Source organism: Diabrotica virgifera, chromosome 9 (assembly GCF_917563875.1).
Source record: "Diabrotica virgifera virgifera chromosome 9, PGI_DIABVI_V3a".
Classification (NCBI taxonomy): Eukaryota; Metazoa; Arthropoda; class Insecta; order Coleoptera; family Chrysomelidae; genus Diabrotica; species Diabrotica virgifera.
In genome coordinates, this window is record NC_065451.1 from 158,843,807 (window position 1) to 158,864,946 (window position 21,140).

General features: G+C 32.9%; 1 protein-coding gene across 1 annotated transcript in view; it reads right to left on the reverse strand.

Annotated features, from left to right (window-relative positions):
• Window positions 1-372: 372 nt before the first annotated feature.
• Window positions 373-21,140, reverse strand: part of LOC126892660 (nose resistant to fluoxetine protein 6-like) — a 153,081-nt gene continuing 132,313 nt past the window's right edge. The window contains exons 10-11 of the mRNA XM_050662302.1: window positions 13,794-13,936; window positions 373-569 (exon numbers count right to left, since the gene is read on the reverse strand). Coding sequence (XP_050518259.1) covers window positions 426-569; window positions 13,794-13,936 — 287 coding nt within the window. The 3' untranslated portion in view covers window positions 373-425. The remainder of the gene's footprint in view (window positions 570-13,793; window positions 13,937-21,140) is intronic.

The following is a 21,140-nucleotide window of genomic DNA, read 5'->3' on the forward strand; positions in this document are numbered from 1 at the left end:
TTGTAAGACGTTTTAGTTTATTAGGGTATAAAATATTAAGGATGTAAATATTATTCAAATTTATCAAAGGCTCGTCGAAGCATATTGTTTAGAAATTATTTATTCAGAGCATTTTATTATTCCACCTTCGGCGAAACATTCGGCTTCGTTTTAGCCGAAGCCGAATTTTGGCCGAAGGTTTAAATATTGGCCGAAGGTTTAAATATTGACCGAAGGTGGCCGAAGCCGATGCCGAAACCGATTAATCGGTCGGTCTCTAACTGCAACCATAAAAATGTGACTGTTGATTGCTGCTGACTTGTGAGCAGTGTTTATGGAGTTATCCCATAATAAAAGCATTAATCAAAATTTCCAAATATCAAAAAAATAAAATAAGTAACAATTTCTAGTTTTTATTACAGTACAAAATAATCACATTACTACTATTATTGTTCTTTCTTCTCTTCAGTATCTTTTGAAAGTTCTGGCAATAGATACTGCTTAAAAGCTGAGATTGGCATTTCGAAGAATAATGTCACTAATAGAGCTACCAGAAACGAAGCTGCAACATCTCCCAACAGATGATAAGCCTATAAAATAAAATTTATTTATTTAAAAAAAATTAAGTATTCAATAAAACTTTAATATACCGATTGCGGATAAAGTTATTTAGGTATTAGAGAAATCAATAGAGTTTTTGCTTACGGAAAAAATCAAACAAAACGGAGCTTTTTGTAATTTCATTAAGAACTCTTTACACAACATATCAAAAGGTTCTACTCCAAAAGTGGGTGCTTCACTTTTTATTAAACAAATGAACTGCGAAATTAGTTGTTTTTTTAATACCTACCTACGAAATTATAAATTTTAGAAAAAAAACTGACTTAATCATTGAAAAATTCAGACAAAAAATTTAGATAAAGATTTTTTAAAATTAAATCTATAGCTTCTATAATTTTTTATTTGTAACTCACAATCATTGGCGCAATGTATAGCAGCGTTCAAAGCAGCGTTTGTTGAGTTAATTTATTATAATTTTTTAACTAATTGATCAAATTAAATTTTACAAATTGGAAATAAAAGAAGAAAATTAAAATCTTATAGTTGTAATAAAAAGAAAAAAATATGGTCCTAAGTACGGTGTATGTGGAAAATCAGACTTACATGAATTTTGTTAAACATGATTTAAAAATGTGTAATTCATACAATTTTAATTATAAAACATTAAAATTTACAGAACTCACTTTTAAAACATCTTACTGAACGATGTTTTATTGAAAAAATCTCAAAACTTTAATCAAATGATACGACGCCGACGTAGTGTGGTTCCAAATGATGAAAACGTGGTCATGAACCTTTAAAAGCGTATATTGTTTATACACTTCGAAATTACTTTCGTTCTTAAGGGTTTTTGGCATCGTTGATTACGAGTCTGACATTATTTTTTCTGAAAAACAAAATGGCGGATCCAACATGGCGGAAAGAAATTGAAAAGATCAATCAAAAAGGAACATTTTTTGTCAGATTTGGTAGGTTAAGGTCGCTAATTATAAATCTAACATTATTTTTTTAAACAAGATGGCGGATCAAATATGGCTGAAAGAAATTTGAAAATTTTATTTTAAACGCATTTTTGTTTAAAATTTTATATTATAAGGGATTTTTTACTGCTGAAACTGCTGCTTACCAATACATTTTCTTTATGAAATATAATATTCGGAACCTATTACTTATGTAAAGCCTCCCATACAGACTCAATAATCGCCAGAATCATGTAATATGCGTCATTTTCCACTTTTGCATTTAAACAGTTGCCAGCAATGCATAGGCAGTTATAGGCAGCTAAACCAACGTGATTCTGTATCTTCTTACTATATGTTTTAATATTAAAAACATTATGATTAATTATTTATATGGGAAATAAGCCACAATTAAAATGAAAAAAATAATTTTATTAACGTTTCGACGTTATATATAAATAATCAGCTCAGTGGAGAAAATATCCCAGTGTCTACCAACTCATGAAAAAGAACAATATAGGGTACTATGTAAACTTGAATTGGAAAAGTCTAATCAAATTAAACAGAATATCAGCAAAGAGGAAATGAAAGCTTTAAAAACTTTAAGAAATGATGACTCCATAACAATCCTACCAGCGGATAAAGGCAATGCAACTGTAATAATGAATAAAATACAATATGAGGACAAAATTACAGATCTAATTACAAATGGACCTTATAGCAAATTAACGAAGGATCCAACGAAGACACTGGAAAACAAAATATATAGAACTTTATTCAAATTTAAAAATGATCTAACATACTATCAAAGAAAATTAATGACACCTCACTACAGTAAGACACCACATTTTTATGGAGTGCCGAAAATTCATAAAGCGAACATACCACTTAGACCCATTTGTAGTACCATCAATTCTCCTTGTAGTGAACTATCAAAATTCTTATTAAACATTCTAAAACCATTTGCTAATAATGATGACACTTTTATAAAAAATACAAAACATTTTTTAAACAAATTATCAACTATTGAATTTAATCCAAATAATATTTTAGTAAGTTTTGACATAAACAGTTTATTTACAAATGTACCATTAGATAAAACTTTAAACATAATCAAAACGAAATTAGAGAATGATAATACATTGGCAACTAGGACAAGACTAAATGTATCAGCTATAATGGAGTTATTGACATTATGTACCAATAATACCTATTTTCAACTAAACAATGAATTCTATAAACAAAATTTTGGTCTAGCAATGGGCTCTTCTTTATCTCCATTATTGGCTAATATATTTATGGAGGATTTCGAAACTAATATTATTTCTAAACAAAATTTAAAACCCACAGTATGGTGGAGATATGTAGATGATGTGTTTTCAATATGGCCTCATAAATCAGAATTGTTGGATACGTTCCTGAATATTATAAACGATCAAGAAGAGACAATAAAATTTACAATGGAAAAGGAATACAATAACAGCCTACCTTTCCTCGATGTGTTGATCTCAAAGAAGGATATTGGATATGAGACTCAAGTGTATAGAAAATCAACACACACCAACAGATACCTCAATTACAAGTCAAATCACAACATCAACGTTAAAAAGGGAATCATTAAATCCTTATATGATAGAGCCAAAATTACTTGTTCTAACGAAAATTCCTTTTTAGCAGAAAAACAATTGTTAACATCTGTTTTATTAAAAAATGATTATCCTTTATCGTTTATAAATAAGGAATTGTCAAGATTGGATCGAATGGAACAGAACAACTTAGAACGGGATCCTACAACATTCACAAGAAATAATACGAGGAAAATATCAATACCATATATAAAAGGACTATCCGAGAAACTTAAAACAATAGGAAATAAATTCAACATTTCAACAACATTCAAAACAACAAACACATTGAGATCTATTCTATCTAAAACTAAACCTAACAATGATCAAGAAAGAACAAAGAATTGCATTTATAAAATACCTTGTGAATGCGAACAATTTTATTTAGGTGAGACATCAAGACCATTAGACGTTAGAATAAGTGAACATCAATCTTATATTAAAAATAGAGAATTTGATAGATCTCAAATATGTCAACACGCATGGGATAATGAACATAGAGTTCAGTGGAGAGATTCAAGTATAGTCCTGAAAGAATCAGATAGTAAAAAGAGAAAAATCAAAGAAGCGGCTCTAATTCTGCTAAATGAAACCAATTGTGTCGCAAATTCCTCGGTAGAATGCAGTAGGATGTGGTTGCCCATACTGAAAGAGGAAGTCAACAGAAAGAAAATACCAAGATTAGTAAGTCAATAACATCGAGCTGGTACATATTTTATATTTTAGTATTACTTATATATCTAGTATTATTAATATTATTTATAATTTAGACATGTTACAAGTCAGAATTTGGTATTATTTTTTGAGAGTAAATTAAATGTAAGACCAAATACTTACGATGTCGGGATAGTATCACATGGTTTTTTTCCTGGTTTTCCCTTGTGATTTACTATGAAGTCTCTAACGCGAGAATTTTACTGTCCTTGCATTTGGTTGTCTTTTTAAAGACAGATCACATGCTATAATTTTTTTTGTGACGGATATTCTTGAGTTGGGGTTGATTTCATGTAATCGAATGAACTATCTTTCAGTAAGTCGTCCCAGGAACGCAACTCATAAATATTGGCAATATCATTTTAAAGTCTTCTACTTTAAAATGTATAATATATGTCTAAATTGCCAATATAAATGAGTCAGATTAAATAAATTATTAGAAGAATTTTTTTGCTTAGCAACAACATTTTTGTTTATTTAGTAATATTTTGTATTTTGACAACGGCACCCGATTTGGGCGTCGAAACGTTAATAAAATTATTTTTTTCATTTTAATTGTGGCTTATTTCCCATATAAATAATTAATCATAAAAATGCCACAAGGAAATAGCTTCAGAACAACATTAAAAACATTAGTCGCAAAATTATGCAGAATTTTGTACTTTTTGAATGTATCTTTAAAAAATTTTGATTATTTCAAGTATATTTTCACTATTTATGTATTACCAAATTTAAGGCATTTATTGTTACTAAATCTTATGTTAACTTACATCTTACATTACTACATACTTAAAAAGGAAGAATCTGCTTTACAGCGATAAAATTGATAAACTACAAAACGTTCTACAGCGTTTTCAATATGCGCGTTCTTTTTCACTTTATCTGCCGGCCAAAATAACCCCGGACATAGCTCATTTGTTCCTAAGCTATGAACCAGAATACATCCAGTCTGATCCTTATACCTGCGTATTGGGTCTCTACGATAGTATGAGGATACAACTGTAAACATGAAAATCCCTAAATAGGGACTTTTATGAACATGTACTCCGATATAACCCACAATCCAAATCCACCCGATCTGTGCAATAAAAAGACCAATTGGGATACTTTTCGAGAACTGTTAGATGAAGCAATAGATTTAAAAATACCATTAAAAACACCTGCAGATATTGAATGGGCGATAACTAACCTCATAAAAAACATACAGAAAGCTTGATGGGCAGCAACTCCAAACTACAAAGAGTCAACAAGAAAAGAATCCTGCCCTCCAACTATAAAAGAAAAAATTTCAGAGAAAAGAAGGCTAAGAAGAAATTGGCAACAAAACTGAACAGTGAGCAATAAAAATAAATTTAATAAAGCAGCAAGGGAACTAAAAAAAAATAATACTTAAAGTAAAACATGATTCTATACAAAGATACTTAGAAGAGCTTATACCAACAGAAGCCACCGACTACTCACTATGGAAAGCCACAAGGAAACTAAAAAGTCCTCAGACACCAATATCACCAATAAGAAAAAACAATGTCAAATGGGCAAGAAATAACATGGAGAAGGCAGATGCCTTTGGTGGCTATCTCTCTCTCTTGGTCTTTCAACCAAACAGCTTGAAATCAACACCTGAAGAATTGGAGGAAATAAATAGAGTACTAAATGAACCTTACCAAATGGAGCTGCCCATACCGAAATTTAAGTACAATGAAGTTAAGGATGTAATAATGAAAGAAATTAATCCTAAAATAGCTCCTGGTTATGATCTGATAACGGGTAGGATACTACAAAAATTAACAAAGAAAGGAATAATGGCAATATTACAGATTTTTAATGCAATAATAAGATTAAATTATTTTTCACAACAACTGAAAATGGCAGTTATAATTATGATCCCAAAACCAGGAAAAAAACTAGAGGAATTAACATCATATAGGCCAATAAGTTTACTGCCTGTGCTTTCCAAAGTGCTGGAAAAATTAATAATGAAAAGCACCAAGCCAATACTAGATAGCAAAAATCTCATACCAGAACATCAGTTTGGGTTTAGACAAGAACATGGAACCATAGAGCAAGTAAATAGATTAGTAAAACATATCAGCAACGACTTTGAAAATAAGCGATATTGCTCAGCAGCGTTTCTTGACATAAGCCAAGCGTTCGATAAAGTCTGGCACAAAGGTCTACTCTATAAACTAAAAAACCTATTGCCTCATCCGTATTATGAACTTCTAAAGTCTAACTTATCTGACAGATTCTTTTCAGTTAAATACCATTCAGAATATTCGGAATTATACCAAATAAAATCAGGAGTACCGCAAGGCAGCGTGTTAGGACCAATGCTGTACCAGCTTTTTACTGCAGATCTACCAACTTCAAAAACTACAATATCAGCAACCTTCGCAGATGACACTGCAATACTCGCATCACACATCATGATCCAGTAACTGCCTCAAGAAACTTACAAGCCAGCCTTAATAATATCCAAGCATGGTTAAAAAAATGGAAAATTCGAGTTAATGAGACCAAATCAATCCATGTCACCTTTACACTAAGAAGAGGTATATGTCCAGCAGTGTTATTAAATGATCAAATGATTACTCACAGAAATGAAGTCAAATATTTAGGTTTACATCTTGACAGAAGATTAACGTGGAGAACACATATATTTACAAAACGAAAACAATTGGGTCTCAAACTAAGACAACTTTACTGGCTTATTGGCAGGAAATCACAATTAAATCTCACAAACAAGATCTTAATATATAAAGCCGTACTGAAGCCAATATGGACGTATGGAATTCAATTATGGGGTTCTGCTAGCAATTCAAACCTAGAAATCCTACAAAGATTCCAGAACAAAGTTCTTCGAATTATAACCAATGCTCCGTGGTATGTTTCGAACAACATAATAGAAAAAACCTCCAAGTTTAATCCATAAAAACTGAAGTCACAAAGTACAGTGAAAAATACGAAAACAAAACTAGTGCTCACTCTAATGACTTAGTGCGCGAACTGTTTAATGTCAACGATGAAGTGCGTCGACTAAAGCGTTTTTAGCCTACAGACTTAATAAGCAGATTTAAATAAAATTAATTAACATTTATCACTACACTATTAACTTTGTTTTTTAATTATATAAAGGAAGCCTCTCACTGGAGAGAATTCCTACATGTCATTTTTTCTTCTAATAATTGTCATAGAATTTACTTATTGTTACGAGTGATAACAGATTGTAAATTAAATGGAGCTAAATAAAAAAAAAATGTTGGTATCAAAGGAAACGAGAATGCTGACCACGCAGCAAAGGAAGCACGTCGCTCTGATCTTACAGATGAAAATATCCAGTTGTTTCAAGACATAACAACTGAAATCAAAAAATTATCTACCTCAATGTGGCAAAATCAGTGGAGCAAGTGCACTACCCAATTAAAGTCCATCCAACCAAGCATTTTAGGACCTATACTGGTAAAAATGGAAAGGAAACCGAAGACCATCATCAGAAGGCTCAGAATTGGGCACACCCGCCTAACCCATAGCTACTTGATGGTTCCCGAAGAACCTCCAAACTGCCAACACTGCAACACTCGACTAAGTGTACTGCACTTACTTGTGGAGTGCAACCACTACGCAGCAGGACGGACCAAATATGGCATCCACGGAAATTTGTGTACTATTTTAAACTCTAAAAACAAATTGTGTAATGTGATAGAGTTCCTTAAACATTGTAAAGTATACCACCTACTGTAAATTTAACTTAATTATTTATTGTTATTGTAATGTTCCTTGTGTCAATGGCCGCAGCAGCCGAGACACGTTAATTAAAATTAAAAAAAATTATATTTCATAAGTTTAATAAAAAAATAATATCGAGCATCCCTAAAATAGCTTTTAGGTAAAATCATCGTGGTAATATGTATTTTATTATTTTAGGTACCTAGTAACATTTGTTATGCGACTGACAATGTATTGTAGTTAACTGTGGAAGCAGGTTGGATAAAGTATCTTTCTTTGCTGTTTCCAAACCACTGAATTTTAAACATGATACTCACTTATAATCTGCTAAATAGTGCTAAATACAAACAAGAATGGATAAGAGCCATAAGTAGAGCAGACCTCACAAAATAAAAATATGAAAAAGTGTGTGAAAAGTCAACATTTTATTGAAGGTTATGATATAAATAGTCAATAATTATTTTCTATAAAGAAATAATAAATATCAATCTTAATCTAATTCAATAAAATATTGTATTTTAAATACTAAATACATATTGTATCTTAAATATTAAATTTTGATTTTAAATAAAATATCCAATAAAAATTTATTGTGTCATTGTCTGCCATACGCCCTGTCATTAAAAATCACGTGGTTTGGATTGCCTAATTGCATTGTCGTCGAGTTTTGAGCAACTCTGAAAATTTTAGATGTCTCGCTAGTAGCAAAGAGACAAAGAACAAGTGAAGTATGTAAAACGTTTTAAAAATCATAAGGTTATTAGGTTGGAACAATTGTTATAAACTGTGTTTATGCCAATAACCCCTAATATTCTTCTCCTTTAAGTGCCATCTCCGCGACTAAGGTTGGCAATCATCAAGGCTATTTTGACCTTCGAGGCAACTGCTCTGAATAGTTGCCTTGAGCTGCAACCAAACCATTCTCTCAGGTTACTCAACCAGCAAACGCGTCTCCTCGCTACGTTTTTCCTACCCTCTATTTTTCCTTGAATTATGAGTCTCAAGATTTTATATGTTTCACCTCTCATCACATGTCCGAGATATTGCAATTCCCTTTCTTTTATTGTGTTTTTAATTTCCCTCTCTCTGCTAATTCTCCTTACCACTTCTATATTCGGTGGCTCTATCTACCCATGAAAACCTTAACACTCTTTTAAATGTCCACATTTCAAACGCGTTAAGTCGATTTATTGTATTTTGATTTAACCCTTATCCGGGCAAGGTGAGTCCAACGGGCCCGAGACGACAATTCTTTTATCATAAACTGATAAAAAATTTTTTATTGAATTTTATGCATCACTGAATTTGTTTAGAAGTATGTTTCCTTCAACATAGTCATGAGCTATTTAAAATATTCATTATAATTTTTGAAATTATTGCGTCGAAAGAATTTTGTCACGTAAAGGGGCAACACGGGCCCGTCGGACCCTATTTTCTATTTACAGTCAAAACCGCTTATTAGAATAACCTTCGTGCCAAGCAAAAATATTCTTATAACCGGGATATTCTAATAACCGATCAGTGGTGGCTAGCAGAAATAAATGTACCGAAGATACGTCGTAATAGTACAACACACTTTGTACATGTACATACTGTATGTACATTTACATAGTATGTATGTACATGTACATTATTGTACATACATACGTTATGTACATATATTATGTATATGGTTCTATTTCTTTTTATGTCAATAATACAGTACCTAGTGTAACTATTACTTATTTTATTAAAACACCAAACTACTTTATCTGTGCATGCATACCTACACAAATAAGTATGAAATGTATGCATTATATAGATGATATACGTAAATATATTTTCTTATTAACATACATACAACAGACTTACTTTTTTTCTGGAAAAATAATCGGTAATCTGAGACTACTTGTTTTGTTACATAAGATATTAGCGTTGATTGAAATATTAATATGGGTCCAATACCTCAATCAACGATATTAGTCACTTGTTGCTCTAAAATGTAATAAATAAAAAATTGACATTGGTTTTACCCTCCAGAAGAGTTCAGCGGTTATTATATTACAAGGGGTTATTTATGACTTCCAACTGTTAAAAATCTAACAACGACGTGGGCGGTGGGTGAGCAATAAGAATATTTACACAATTGAAAAATTAGGTACCTACTTTACGATCCGTAAATGTTTGGCGGAAGGTAGAATTGGTACCCATAATAAAGTAAGTAATAAAATATATTATCGACAGGTCCTATAAACCAGAAAACATAAAAATTTGTGGGAAATTGTACGTAAAAAGTTTTTGGTAACTTAGGATTATTAGATAAAGCGGTCTGCTTTTACTAAAAGGTATTACTATAAACGGTTAAATTTATTAAGGAGTAAATAGAAATGTTCCGGGATCTCAAAATTCTATTCCTTAAACCGGGATATTCCTATAAGCGGTACTCTAATAAGCGGGTTCGACTGTATACCTAAAATCTAAGTCTTTGTTACAGAAGTTAAACTGGCAGTTAGGTATTTAAACGACTTTTATGATTCCGGAAATCCAATAATAAAGTCTAAACATGTAAAAACAATGTAAACATTTTCTTTGGTGTGAACCTCAAAGAATTTTAAAAACTGATAATCATTGTTGGAATGCAATAATATTGTTAGGTAGGTACCTATACATACATATTTTGAGATAAATAATGCATCTGCTATCAGTCGCTTGATATCGATGTTAGTGTGGACAACTAAGCTCCTAAAATTATATTGAATTACAGTGAAAGTAGATAGTGCTAATAAAATGTCCCGAAAACAATTATCAGCTGCAGAACTTCAAGATATTGCTAATAATTTATGGGATTCCTATGATAAAGGATCTCCTGAAGTAGGTGGCATTGAAAGTGACTCTGAAATTGAAGATCATCTTTCGGAAGCAAGTGAAGAGGATGATCAGCAAGTACTATTGAGTGATAATGAAGAAGAATGTGTAGCTACAAGTTCCCAGATTTCAGAGTGTGTAATTTTTGAAACTAAGGATGGAATTAACTGGAAGAGTTAACCACAACCGACATGACGTATGCACAAAGTAATGTTAGTCCCTGGTCAAAGTGTAGATGAACCTGTTGATTCCTTTTGTTTGTTTGTGGACGAAAAAATTGTGAACGAAATAGTGAAGTGTACAAATAAAGAAACCTAAGAAGTCCTGGGGATAGAGAACTGGACATATTGTGAGTCTACAGAGCTATATGCCTCTATTGGACTATACTAACTGCAGGACACCTGAGTGCCAACGTCCATAATGTAGATATACTTTGGAGTAAGTTTTATGGACCTACTATATTTTAAGCTACAATGGGGTTAAAACGATTCAAAAATTTGCTAAGATTTATTTGTTCGATTTGACGATAAGGACACGAGGTCTGAACGAAGAAGCGACAAATTAGTAGCAATACGCGATGTGTGGAATCAAGTCAACCAAAACTTTCAGAAATACTATTTATAAGGAAAACATATTATAACGGTAGATGAGCAACTTATTCCGTATCGAGGTAGTCTTTATTTGGCTCCAAATGTTTTTTCTACAAAAGTTTTCTTGCATTTCATTATTTTGTGCAAATCCTTCAGACAGATCGCACCCTCGAGGTAGACCACATACTATAGTAGCACCTTTTTTAACCTAGACAATTTAAATTTAATTTTAATAAAAAATCAAAAAAGAATATAAGAAATATATGGGTAAATATGAATAGTACATTCAAGAATAGTAGTGGGCCCAACGGACCCGAGTTGCCCGGTTACGTAAGTAAAATGTGTTGCCCGGATAAGGGTTAATGTTCATGATTATGCTCCCTAGTAAAGCATATAGTAGTAAAGCACATAAACATAAAGCAGTACATAACATTTAATTAGTCTTATTTTGAGGGCAATGCCAAATCTTTGCTGCATAAAATATTTTTCATTTTCACGAAGTTGGCACGTGCTTTTTCAATTCTCACAATTATTTCTGCAATATAGTCGTTATTTTCTGTGATTACCGTTTCCAAGTAAGTATATTTTTTTACTCTCTCAATCTGCTGGCCGCCTACCGTTAATATTTCGTATGTATTGTTGTTCTTGTAAATTTTCATAAATTTGGTTTTGTTGATGTTAAGAGGTTATTATCCACTATATCTTAATATTTTGTTCATTACTATTTCTAAGTCTTCCAAGTTGTCGGTTATTATGATTGTATCGTCGGCATACCTAATGTTATTAATTAAACTTCCATTCACTTTTATACCGACTGTCCCGTTTACCAAAGCTTCTTGTATGATTTCTTCAGAATAAGCATTAAACAATTACGGCGACATTATGCAACCTTGCCTGACCCTTCTCCTTATCTCCATTTCTTCTGACACATCTCTTCCAATTTTTACATTCGATCATTGGCTGTAGTTTAAATTTGATATCAATGTTACATCCCTCACATTCATATTCTTGTTTTTGAGTACTTCTATAAGTCGGTCATGTTTTACCTTATCAAATGCTTTGTTGTAATCTATAAAGCATACATAAAGATCTCGGTTAACATCCAATCATCTTTAGGTTAGCACATTAAAAGAAAAAGAAAGGAAAAGCAGTCGGACCAGATGATATTCCTAGGGAAGTATGGAGAGCATTGGGAGAGACAGGAATAAGCTGGCTAGCAGGTCTATTTAATAGAATTATGGAAGTTGGACAAATGCCAGACGACTGGAGAAGCAGTATATTAGTACCTGTCTACAAAAACAAGGGAGACATACAAGAATGCACAAACTACAGGGCTATAAAACTACTTAGACACACCATGAAAATATGGGAGAGAGTAATTGATAGACGGATACGTGAAGAAACCGATATATCCGATAATCAATTTGGCTTTATGCAGGGCAGATCAACAACAGATGCAATTTTCATTGCAAGGCAACTGATGGAAAAATACAGGAATAAAGAGACCAACGCTCACATGGTATTCATTGATCTTGAGAAAGCATATGATAGAGTTCCTCGAGAGATTCTGTGGTGGGCACTCAATAAGAAAGGAGTCCCTGGCGAATATGTAAAGATTGTGAGAGATATGTATGAGGGAGTAACGACTAGTGTTAGAACAGGTGTGAGAGAGACTGGTAAATTTCAGGTGAAAGTAGGATTGCACCAAGGCTTGGTGCTTAGTCCTTATTTATTCTCATTAGTTTTGGACCAGATAACAGCGAAACTACAGGGTAGTATTCCATGGTGCCTAATGTATGCTGATAATGTAGTGTTAATAGGAAATAGTGAAAGAGACTTAGAACAAAAACTGGAATAGTGGAGACAAGCTCTGGAGGAAAAAGGTTTAAAACTTAGTAGGCCAAAAACAGAGTATTTGGAATGTTCATTTAAAGATGGAGTTACTACAAATAAAATGGTATCTTTGGATGGTGAAATGATTGTGAAAAGCAATAGTTTTAAGTACCTACGATCGGTATTACAAAGTAATGGAGAAATAGATGGAGATGCATGCAGTAGACCTAGGGCTGGATGGATGAAGTGGAAAGAAGCGAGTGGTGTGTTGTGTGACAGAAAAATTCCAATGAAGTTGAAGGGAAAATTCTATAAAAGAGCCATAAAACCGGCTATGATGCACGGAACTGAATGTTGGGCAGTGAAAAAGAAAGAGAAACAACGAATGTATGTGGCGGAAATGAGAATCCTTAGATGGATGAGTGGAGTGACAAAGAAGGATAAAATTAGAAATGAGTATATTAGGGGAAGTCTAGGTGTGGCACCAATTGATGCCAAAATGAGAGAGCATAGGTTAAGATGGTTTGGTCATGTTCAACGTCGAGACGTTAATCACCCAATACGAAGAATAGCTGAAGTGCAGATTCCTGGAAGGAGTAGGAGAGGAAGACCAAAGAAGACCCGGGGGGAGACGATAAGGCAGGACAGGGGATTAACATTGATATGACTCAAGATAGAATTGTGTGGAGAAATGCAATTAGGGAAGCCGACCCCGCATAGGGATAAGGCAAAGAGAATGATGATGATTAAAAGAAAATAGTGCCTCTCTTGTACCCACTCCATTCCAAAATCCAAACTGGGGATCACTATCTAATATCCATCTCCAGCTTAGCGTGCACTCTGTTATGGATGATTTTTAGCAGAGTTTTTAAGGTATGTGACATTAGACTGATCGTTCGATAATGAAACCCCTAATAGCAAATGAAAAAAAGTTAAAACTTAGTTAAAAAGTTTATACTTACAATCTGCATTTCCGAAATATATGTAGGAGATCTGGCCATTGCTGCTCTGGACATAATTATTGTAAAATGTACCAAATAAACACTATACGACAATCTGCCCAGAATATACACTGGGGGCCATTTTAATACATGTTCGCTAATTCCTAAAAATAAAATTGTTTTTGTACCGTTATGCATAAATAGGCTGGATCCAGCGTACCAAAACAAGTTAATTAATAGCTAGCTGAACATTTGTTAATACCTTAACTGTGTTTAGTCGGACAAACCTTGATATACGGGAACACTGAAATAGGGGAAGTTTTAATTGTGGAACAGGTTACAGATTTCGAATATCAGACTACTAAAACGTCCCATCTATTTTGTCGGACAGAACTTCCAATTGATTTACCCAATTGAGTTACCCTTTCATTAAACTCTCATACAAAAATCAGACTGCTATTCAGCACCAACATAATTGCTGTCATTTAACATGTTCTATGTGTCGGACTTATTAAAATGCCCAACATATTTTTATATGTTATATGAAGTTTGCTATTGAATAAACTTAAAAACAACCTGCTAGTTTTTACAATCATAAACTTGTCAGGATGTCACGTTCCACAATTAAAATCACGCGCCACAATTAAAACTTCTCCTGTTCCAGTGTTCCCATACATCACAGTTTGTCCGATTAGACACCGTTAAGCTATTAAAAAATTTTCAGCTTGCTATTAATCAAGTTTTTTTGGTACGCGCAATCCAGGTCTATTATAAATAAATAAATAAATGTATCATAGTTATGTTTAACAATGAACGTCAAGAAGACAAAATTTATGATAATATCGAAAACTCAAAGAGATAACGAGAATCTCTTCATAAACGGAACCAATTGGAACTAGTGTTGCTCAAATGCAAGACCAAGACGAGACTTAGACAGTCTTGGTCTTGGTCTTGCGCCAGTGCACCTGGTCTTGGTCTTGGTCTTGGTATTGCACTCCCGGTCTTGGTCTTGGTCTTGGTCTTGCAGCAAGAGTCTTGCAAGTCTCGCAGTTGCCCATTAGCCTATCGCATATCTTAGAACAACGTAACAGAGAGGTACATTTGGAGCTTGAATATCATAGCAATAGTATAAAGACTAGCCAAATTAATAAATATCTAAACAACTGACACCGGGTGAGGTTTGAACCCACGATCCAAGTGATACCTGCCTATGTTCTAACTAACTAAAGTTAAAACTACCTCTTCAAGCCCACAAAATTTCATTTGCATATCTCAACCGGTTTTAGAGCAATAAATAAATCGTCAGTTCGTAAGAAAGTTTCAACACCCCCTATTTCAACACCAAAAAATTGCATTCAACTTCATACATTTAATTTGTATATAACTTGAAAAACTCCTGATACAAGAATAAAAACCGCTAAACGCCGTAAAAATGAGTGGCGCATACAATATTCCAGCTACAAAAGATCTGATATGAAAATTACGTGGCGCGAAAATGTATTTTCATTTTGATGCAAAACAAAATTCTAGTTTTATTTTAAAAGATTTTTCCATAATATTTGCTAAATTTGAAGTAAACGCGCCACAAAAGAGTAAATTTGATACTGTTTGAATTTTGAAACTCTTTTGTGGCGCGTTTACTTGAAATTTAGCAAATATTATGGAAAAATCTTTTAAAATAAAACTAGAATTTTGTTTTGCATCAAAATGAAAATACATTTTCGCGCCACGTAATTTTCATTTGCATATCTCAACCGGTTTTAGAGCAATAAATAAATCGTCAGTTCGTAAGAAAGTTTCAACACCCCTATTTGGGAAACGAAGAATATATAAAGTAAACGTTTATGAAAAAAACTGTCATTACGTTTTCGTGCAGAATTACCCATTAAAGTTTGCCATATTTATTTAAAAACATCCTGTATTGATGAAAAACATGGCTAGTTAAAAAAGTACGGAACTTTTTTATTATCCAATATAAGTGAATGAATAAAAAACAGAATGCTAAGAAAATATGAGGCTGTAGTTGGGTTTTAATTTCAGTATGCTATTGCATGCTTGAATAATAAGTTAGCATAATGCTAAAATATTCCACAGAGTGAGAAAAAACATAGTTTGATTGGTACACCTGGTGTTTTGGCCTCATTAAATTTATTTCATTCGAAGTACCTGGCCTATTTTCTTGCCCAGATATTGTACTAAATTTTTTGTTTTCTCTTTAATTACCTTTCGTTAGTACTAACTAGTCGTGGTCGTCAGTAAGTAAGAACAAATTGAATTGTTAAGTCGTTTCCTGTAGTTATCAAGTGTCGCCAAAAAACGCCGGTTTCAGTTATAGTAAAAAATAAATTAACCCTTTCTCCCTCCTTCCTTCACCTTACTAATAACTGAAGACTTCTCGACCTACCAGTTAAAATAAGGTAAGAATTTTTTTGTTATTATTTCCATACAGTCCGCTTTAAATTCGATTGCGTAATAGACCAGCATAGCCCAATCGCCACCCCATAAGTTTGGCCTTCTAGCCGGATCGTCTTGAATCAATTTCGTTGTTGCTTTGCCGGTTCAAGATCTGATCTATCGTATTTTTCGCATTGGATAAATTTATTTAAAATTATAATTGTAATCGGTATAGTATATTTGTCGTGTTAAAATCTAATTAAATCGTAGTGTACCCTTTTTTTGTCGTGTATCGAAAAACCTTGTTCTTCGGTCGACTATAGTTGGAACATTGAATTCGTGTTTTTGCTTCTGAACCCATCGCTTAGTGAAATCGATTTTGATTAAGTAAATATATTTGATTTGGATATTTTGCAAACCTAAAAATAATTTGTTTGGATTTAGTTTAATAAAATTTTAGTACTTGTTGAAAAAATATATACACCTAACTACTATTCTTGACATATTTTGGGTTTTGTTCCATTTTATTTCTTCATCATTGATAATTTTTTGAAAGAATTTCAATATTTATTATTAAACATGCCTAAAAGTCAAAACGAACTAAAATTGGAGCGATTATGCTCTAAACGTGAAACTATCTTTCGTAGGGCTCAATTATGTTACGATGCCGGGTCGGCCTTAGAAAAAGATCCAGAAAATGCCTCAAAAATGCGTAACTTTGCAGTTAGATATAGTACTTTCGAAAAAACTCTATCAGAATATGAGGAAATTGTTCAAGATATCGTTATATTAAAACAAGAGATGGAGCCAGATGCTGGCGTTGCATACCATACGCATTTAGATGCATTTTATGATCTCTACTCCAATATTGAATATTTAGCTTCATTATTAATAAATAAACCTGCTGTTTTGAGTAATAATCCCAATAGTACTAATAATTCTACTATTAAAATGCCCAAATTTGAATTAGTTAAGTTTGATGGTGAAGATATATCTCTGTGGCCTGTTTTCTATGAAAATTTCAAACAATTTGTTCATAACAAAATAGAATATCCCAAGTCCGATAAGCTACAGTATTTGTTGAGTTGTATTTCCGGGAAAGCCTTGAAAAGCTGTAGCTCAATAGAACCCATTCCTAATAATTATGACATTATTTGGAATATGCTTGTTGAAAGATATAATGATAAAAAATATTTGTTTAATCTCTATATGGATCGAATTGTTAATTTTCGCGGTTTGCAATCTAATAATCCATCATATTTGGAAATATTTTTGGAAAAGTTTGATACTAATGTTTCTGCACTAAAACGATTAAATCTCGATAATTTAGATGATCATATTTTAACTTATTTAGCTATGTTAAAATTACCACAAGATACCATAGATTCATTTGATTTAATAAGAAATAATAATGATTTACCCGCTTATGATGATTTATTGAAATTTTTACGCCAACGTAGTAAATCTCTTATTAAAAATGATAGATCAAGGAATTCCAAAAATAATTTTTCGTTTCAAAAACCGAACAAATCGTTTCATTTGCAAGAACAGAATACGTATTCCTCCATAGATTGTGTTGTTTGTAAAAAAGGCCCACATTTAATTAAAGACTGTAAGCACTTTTTAGGGCTACCATTTGAATCCAGATTTAAATTAGTGAAGGAAAATAATTTATGTTTAAATTGTTTTTCTTCAAAGCATCGAGTATCCAATTGTCCGTCAAAATTTTCTTGTGTTGTGTGCAAAGCTAGGCACCATTCCAAGTTGCATAAGCCAAATACTACTCGGCCTAATGAGAATGTTCCATTTCCCTCCACTAGTACTGAGCCTACCTCTGGTTCTTCTGATAATCCTTCTAGTTTACATGTCCGCCATTCTAAAAATATCCCAAATGAATCAGAATCGAGTTATGTTAGTCGGTTTGGGACAATAATGGTTAAAGTTGTTGATAAATGGGGTAGTGCTCACAAGGTTAGATTTTTGTTAGATAGTGGTTCTTCTGCTAATTTTCTTACTTTTGATTGTTCCCGAAAATTAGGCCTAAGTTATTCGAAATTAAATTTGACAGTTTCTGGTATAGGAGGATCAACCACCCCGATAGTAGGTAAAACCAACATTGTTATCTTTTCCCATTTTGATAAAAAAAATACAATATCCTATAGAAGTGTTGCTTATAGACACAATCTCTAATAAGTTGCCAGATCAACCAGTTGACAAAGACTGTATTAACAGTATAGAACACTTGAAATTAGCTGACCCGAATTTCTTTTTTCCTGGCAAGATAGATGGTATTTTAGGCTTATCTGTCTTTTCAAATATCATTGGTTGTAATAGAGTGTCATGCGAAGATTCTCTATCAGCTATTGAGACTAGTTTAGGTTATGTAGTCATGGGCTCAGCTGCACCAAATTTTGAAAAAATCCACACATATTTGTCTTTCGTCTGTAACCCTTTGTTGAATTTAGATTCCTTGGTCGAAAGAATGTATGAATTAGAGGATTTGCCCACTGTTACTAATAGTTCATCAGAAGATGAAATTTGTGAAAATTTATTTTTAGAAAATGTATGTAGAGATGCAGATGGTAGATACACAGTTTCATTGCCGTTCCAAAATGATCCTAATGTACTGGGTGATTCTTTTGTTCTTGCTAAAAATAGATTGTTGTCCTTAGAAAATCGCCTAGCACCAAACCCAGAACTTAGAAAACTTTACTGTGATATCTTTCAAGACTATTTAGACCAAAAGCACATGAGTTTAGTTCCCATTCAAACCATTGATTCGTTGTCGTATTATATTCCCCATCATTGTGTTTTTAAATCAGATAGCCCTTCCACTCCTTGTAGAATAGTCTTTGATGCCTCTATGAAAACTAGTAAAGGACCGTCATTAAATGAAATTCTTTATAAAGGTCCAAAATTACAAAATAATCCTACCACAATATTGTTGAATTTTCGTCTTTTTCCAATCGCAATTGTCGCTGATTTGAAACAAATGTATAGGCAGGTTAAAGTGGTTGAATCTCATTGTTCGTTTCAAAGAGTTTTGTGGAGATTTGATACCAATGATCCTATTTCTATTTTCCAATTAAATACTTTAACTTTTGGAGTAAAAGCCTCACCATATCTTAGTCTCAGGGTAATAAAACAATTATGTAATGACGAATCTAAAAGTTTTCCTGATGCTATCATCCCAATTTTAAGAGATATGTATGTAGACGATTTTATTAGCAGTTTTCCAAATGTTTCTGAAGCTATAGTTACACACACTCAGTTAGTGAATTTGTTTCAAAAAGGTGGTTTTAAATTAACCAAATGGATGTCGAACTCGAACGATCTACTATCGACAATCCCCGAACCCCTTCAATTGGTCAAAACCAAACAATTTGATAAGTCAGTCTCCAAAGTGTTAGGATTGCAATGGGAAGAAAAATGTGACAATTTTAGTTTTGGGTTAGAAATACCCTCATCGACCCGTTGTACAAAAAGAAACATGCTCTCACTTGTTGCTCGTATGTTTGATCCCTTGGGATTCCTATCTCCTATAACCCTCTTGCTTAAAATTTGGATAAAGAAACTTTGGACTCTAAAGGTAGATTGGGATAGTACCGTACCAAAAGAAATCGAAATAGCATGGGAAAAGTTTCAAAATGAATTTCATGTCCTATACAAAATACAAATTCCACGCCATATAGCAGTTACACCTAATTCGTCGTTGTCTTTTGTAGGATTTTCAGACGCAAGTGCTGCTGGATACGCAGCCATTGTTTATTCCAGGGTTGTTAATTGTACAGGTCAAGTTAAAGTTACTTTACTGTACTCTCAATCTAAAGTATCTCCAATGTCTAAAATAACTCTTCCTCGATTAGAGCTTTGTGGAGCGCTTCTTCTCTCAAAGCTTCTTTCACATGCTATTGAAACTTATTCTCCTAGACATAATATTGATAAAATTTTTGCCTTAAGTGATTCCATGATTGTATTAAATTGGATAAAGTCCTCAGAGAAAAATCTCAAAATATTTGTTCAAAATAGAGTTGTTACAATTCATAAGATGGTTCCGTCAGAGTATTGGTTTTTTGTTCCTGGAAAGGAAAATGTTGTTGATTGCGCCTCTCGAGGTTTGTTTCCTTCTTCGTTAGTCAACCATTCCACATGGTTTACTGGTCCAAATTGGTTACTGTTGGAGCCAGAATATTGGCCTATTCAGTCTGTCAACGGACAGGAAATTATGATTTGTGATTCTGAATATAGATCACAAACCTTCTTTGGTAATGTCACTCGTGTAATTTCTCCGCTGTATACTCTTATTGAATATTTTTCCAGTTGGTCGAAACTTTTAAATTCCACAGTATACGTATTGAGATTTCTTAGAAAATTGTCTTTAAATAAACGGATATCTCTATTTGATTTAAAAATTGCAGAAATTGAATTAATTCGAGCTGTCCAGCAAAAGCATTTTTCTGAAGAATATAAAGCCCTTTCTCAAAATCTCGTTGTAAAATCTTCCATACGTCGTTTGAATCCATTTATTGAAAATGGAATAATTAGAGTAGGTGGACGTTTGTCCAACTCCCAATGTAGTTTTGAACAAAAACATCCGATTTTGTTGCCCAAAGCCGATCCTTTAACCATTTTGTTAATAGATTATTTCCATAAATTGCATTTACATGCTGGAGCGTATTTGTTGCAAAATCTTCTGAGAACAAATTATTGGATACTATCTAGTCGTCAGGCCATCAGAAATAGAATTTGGAGATGTAATCGTTGTTTTCGTCTTAATCCTAAACCTACCTATCCTATGATGGCTGACTTACCCGCCGTAAGAGTCAATCAGGCAAAAGCCTTTTTACACACTGGTGTAGATTATACTGGTGCGTTTTCCATTACTATAGGAAAATATCGTGGCGTAAAAACTCAAAAGGCTTACGTATGTTTGTTTGTTTGTCTAAGTACGAAAGCCATACATCTTGAATTAGC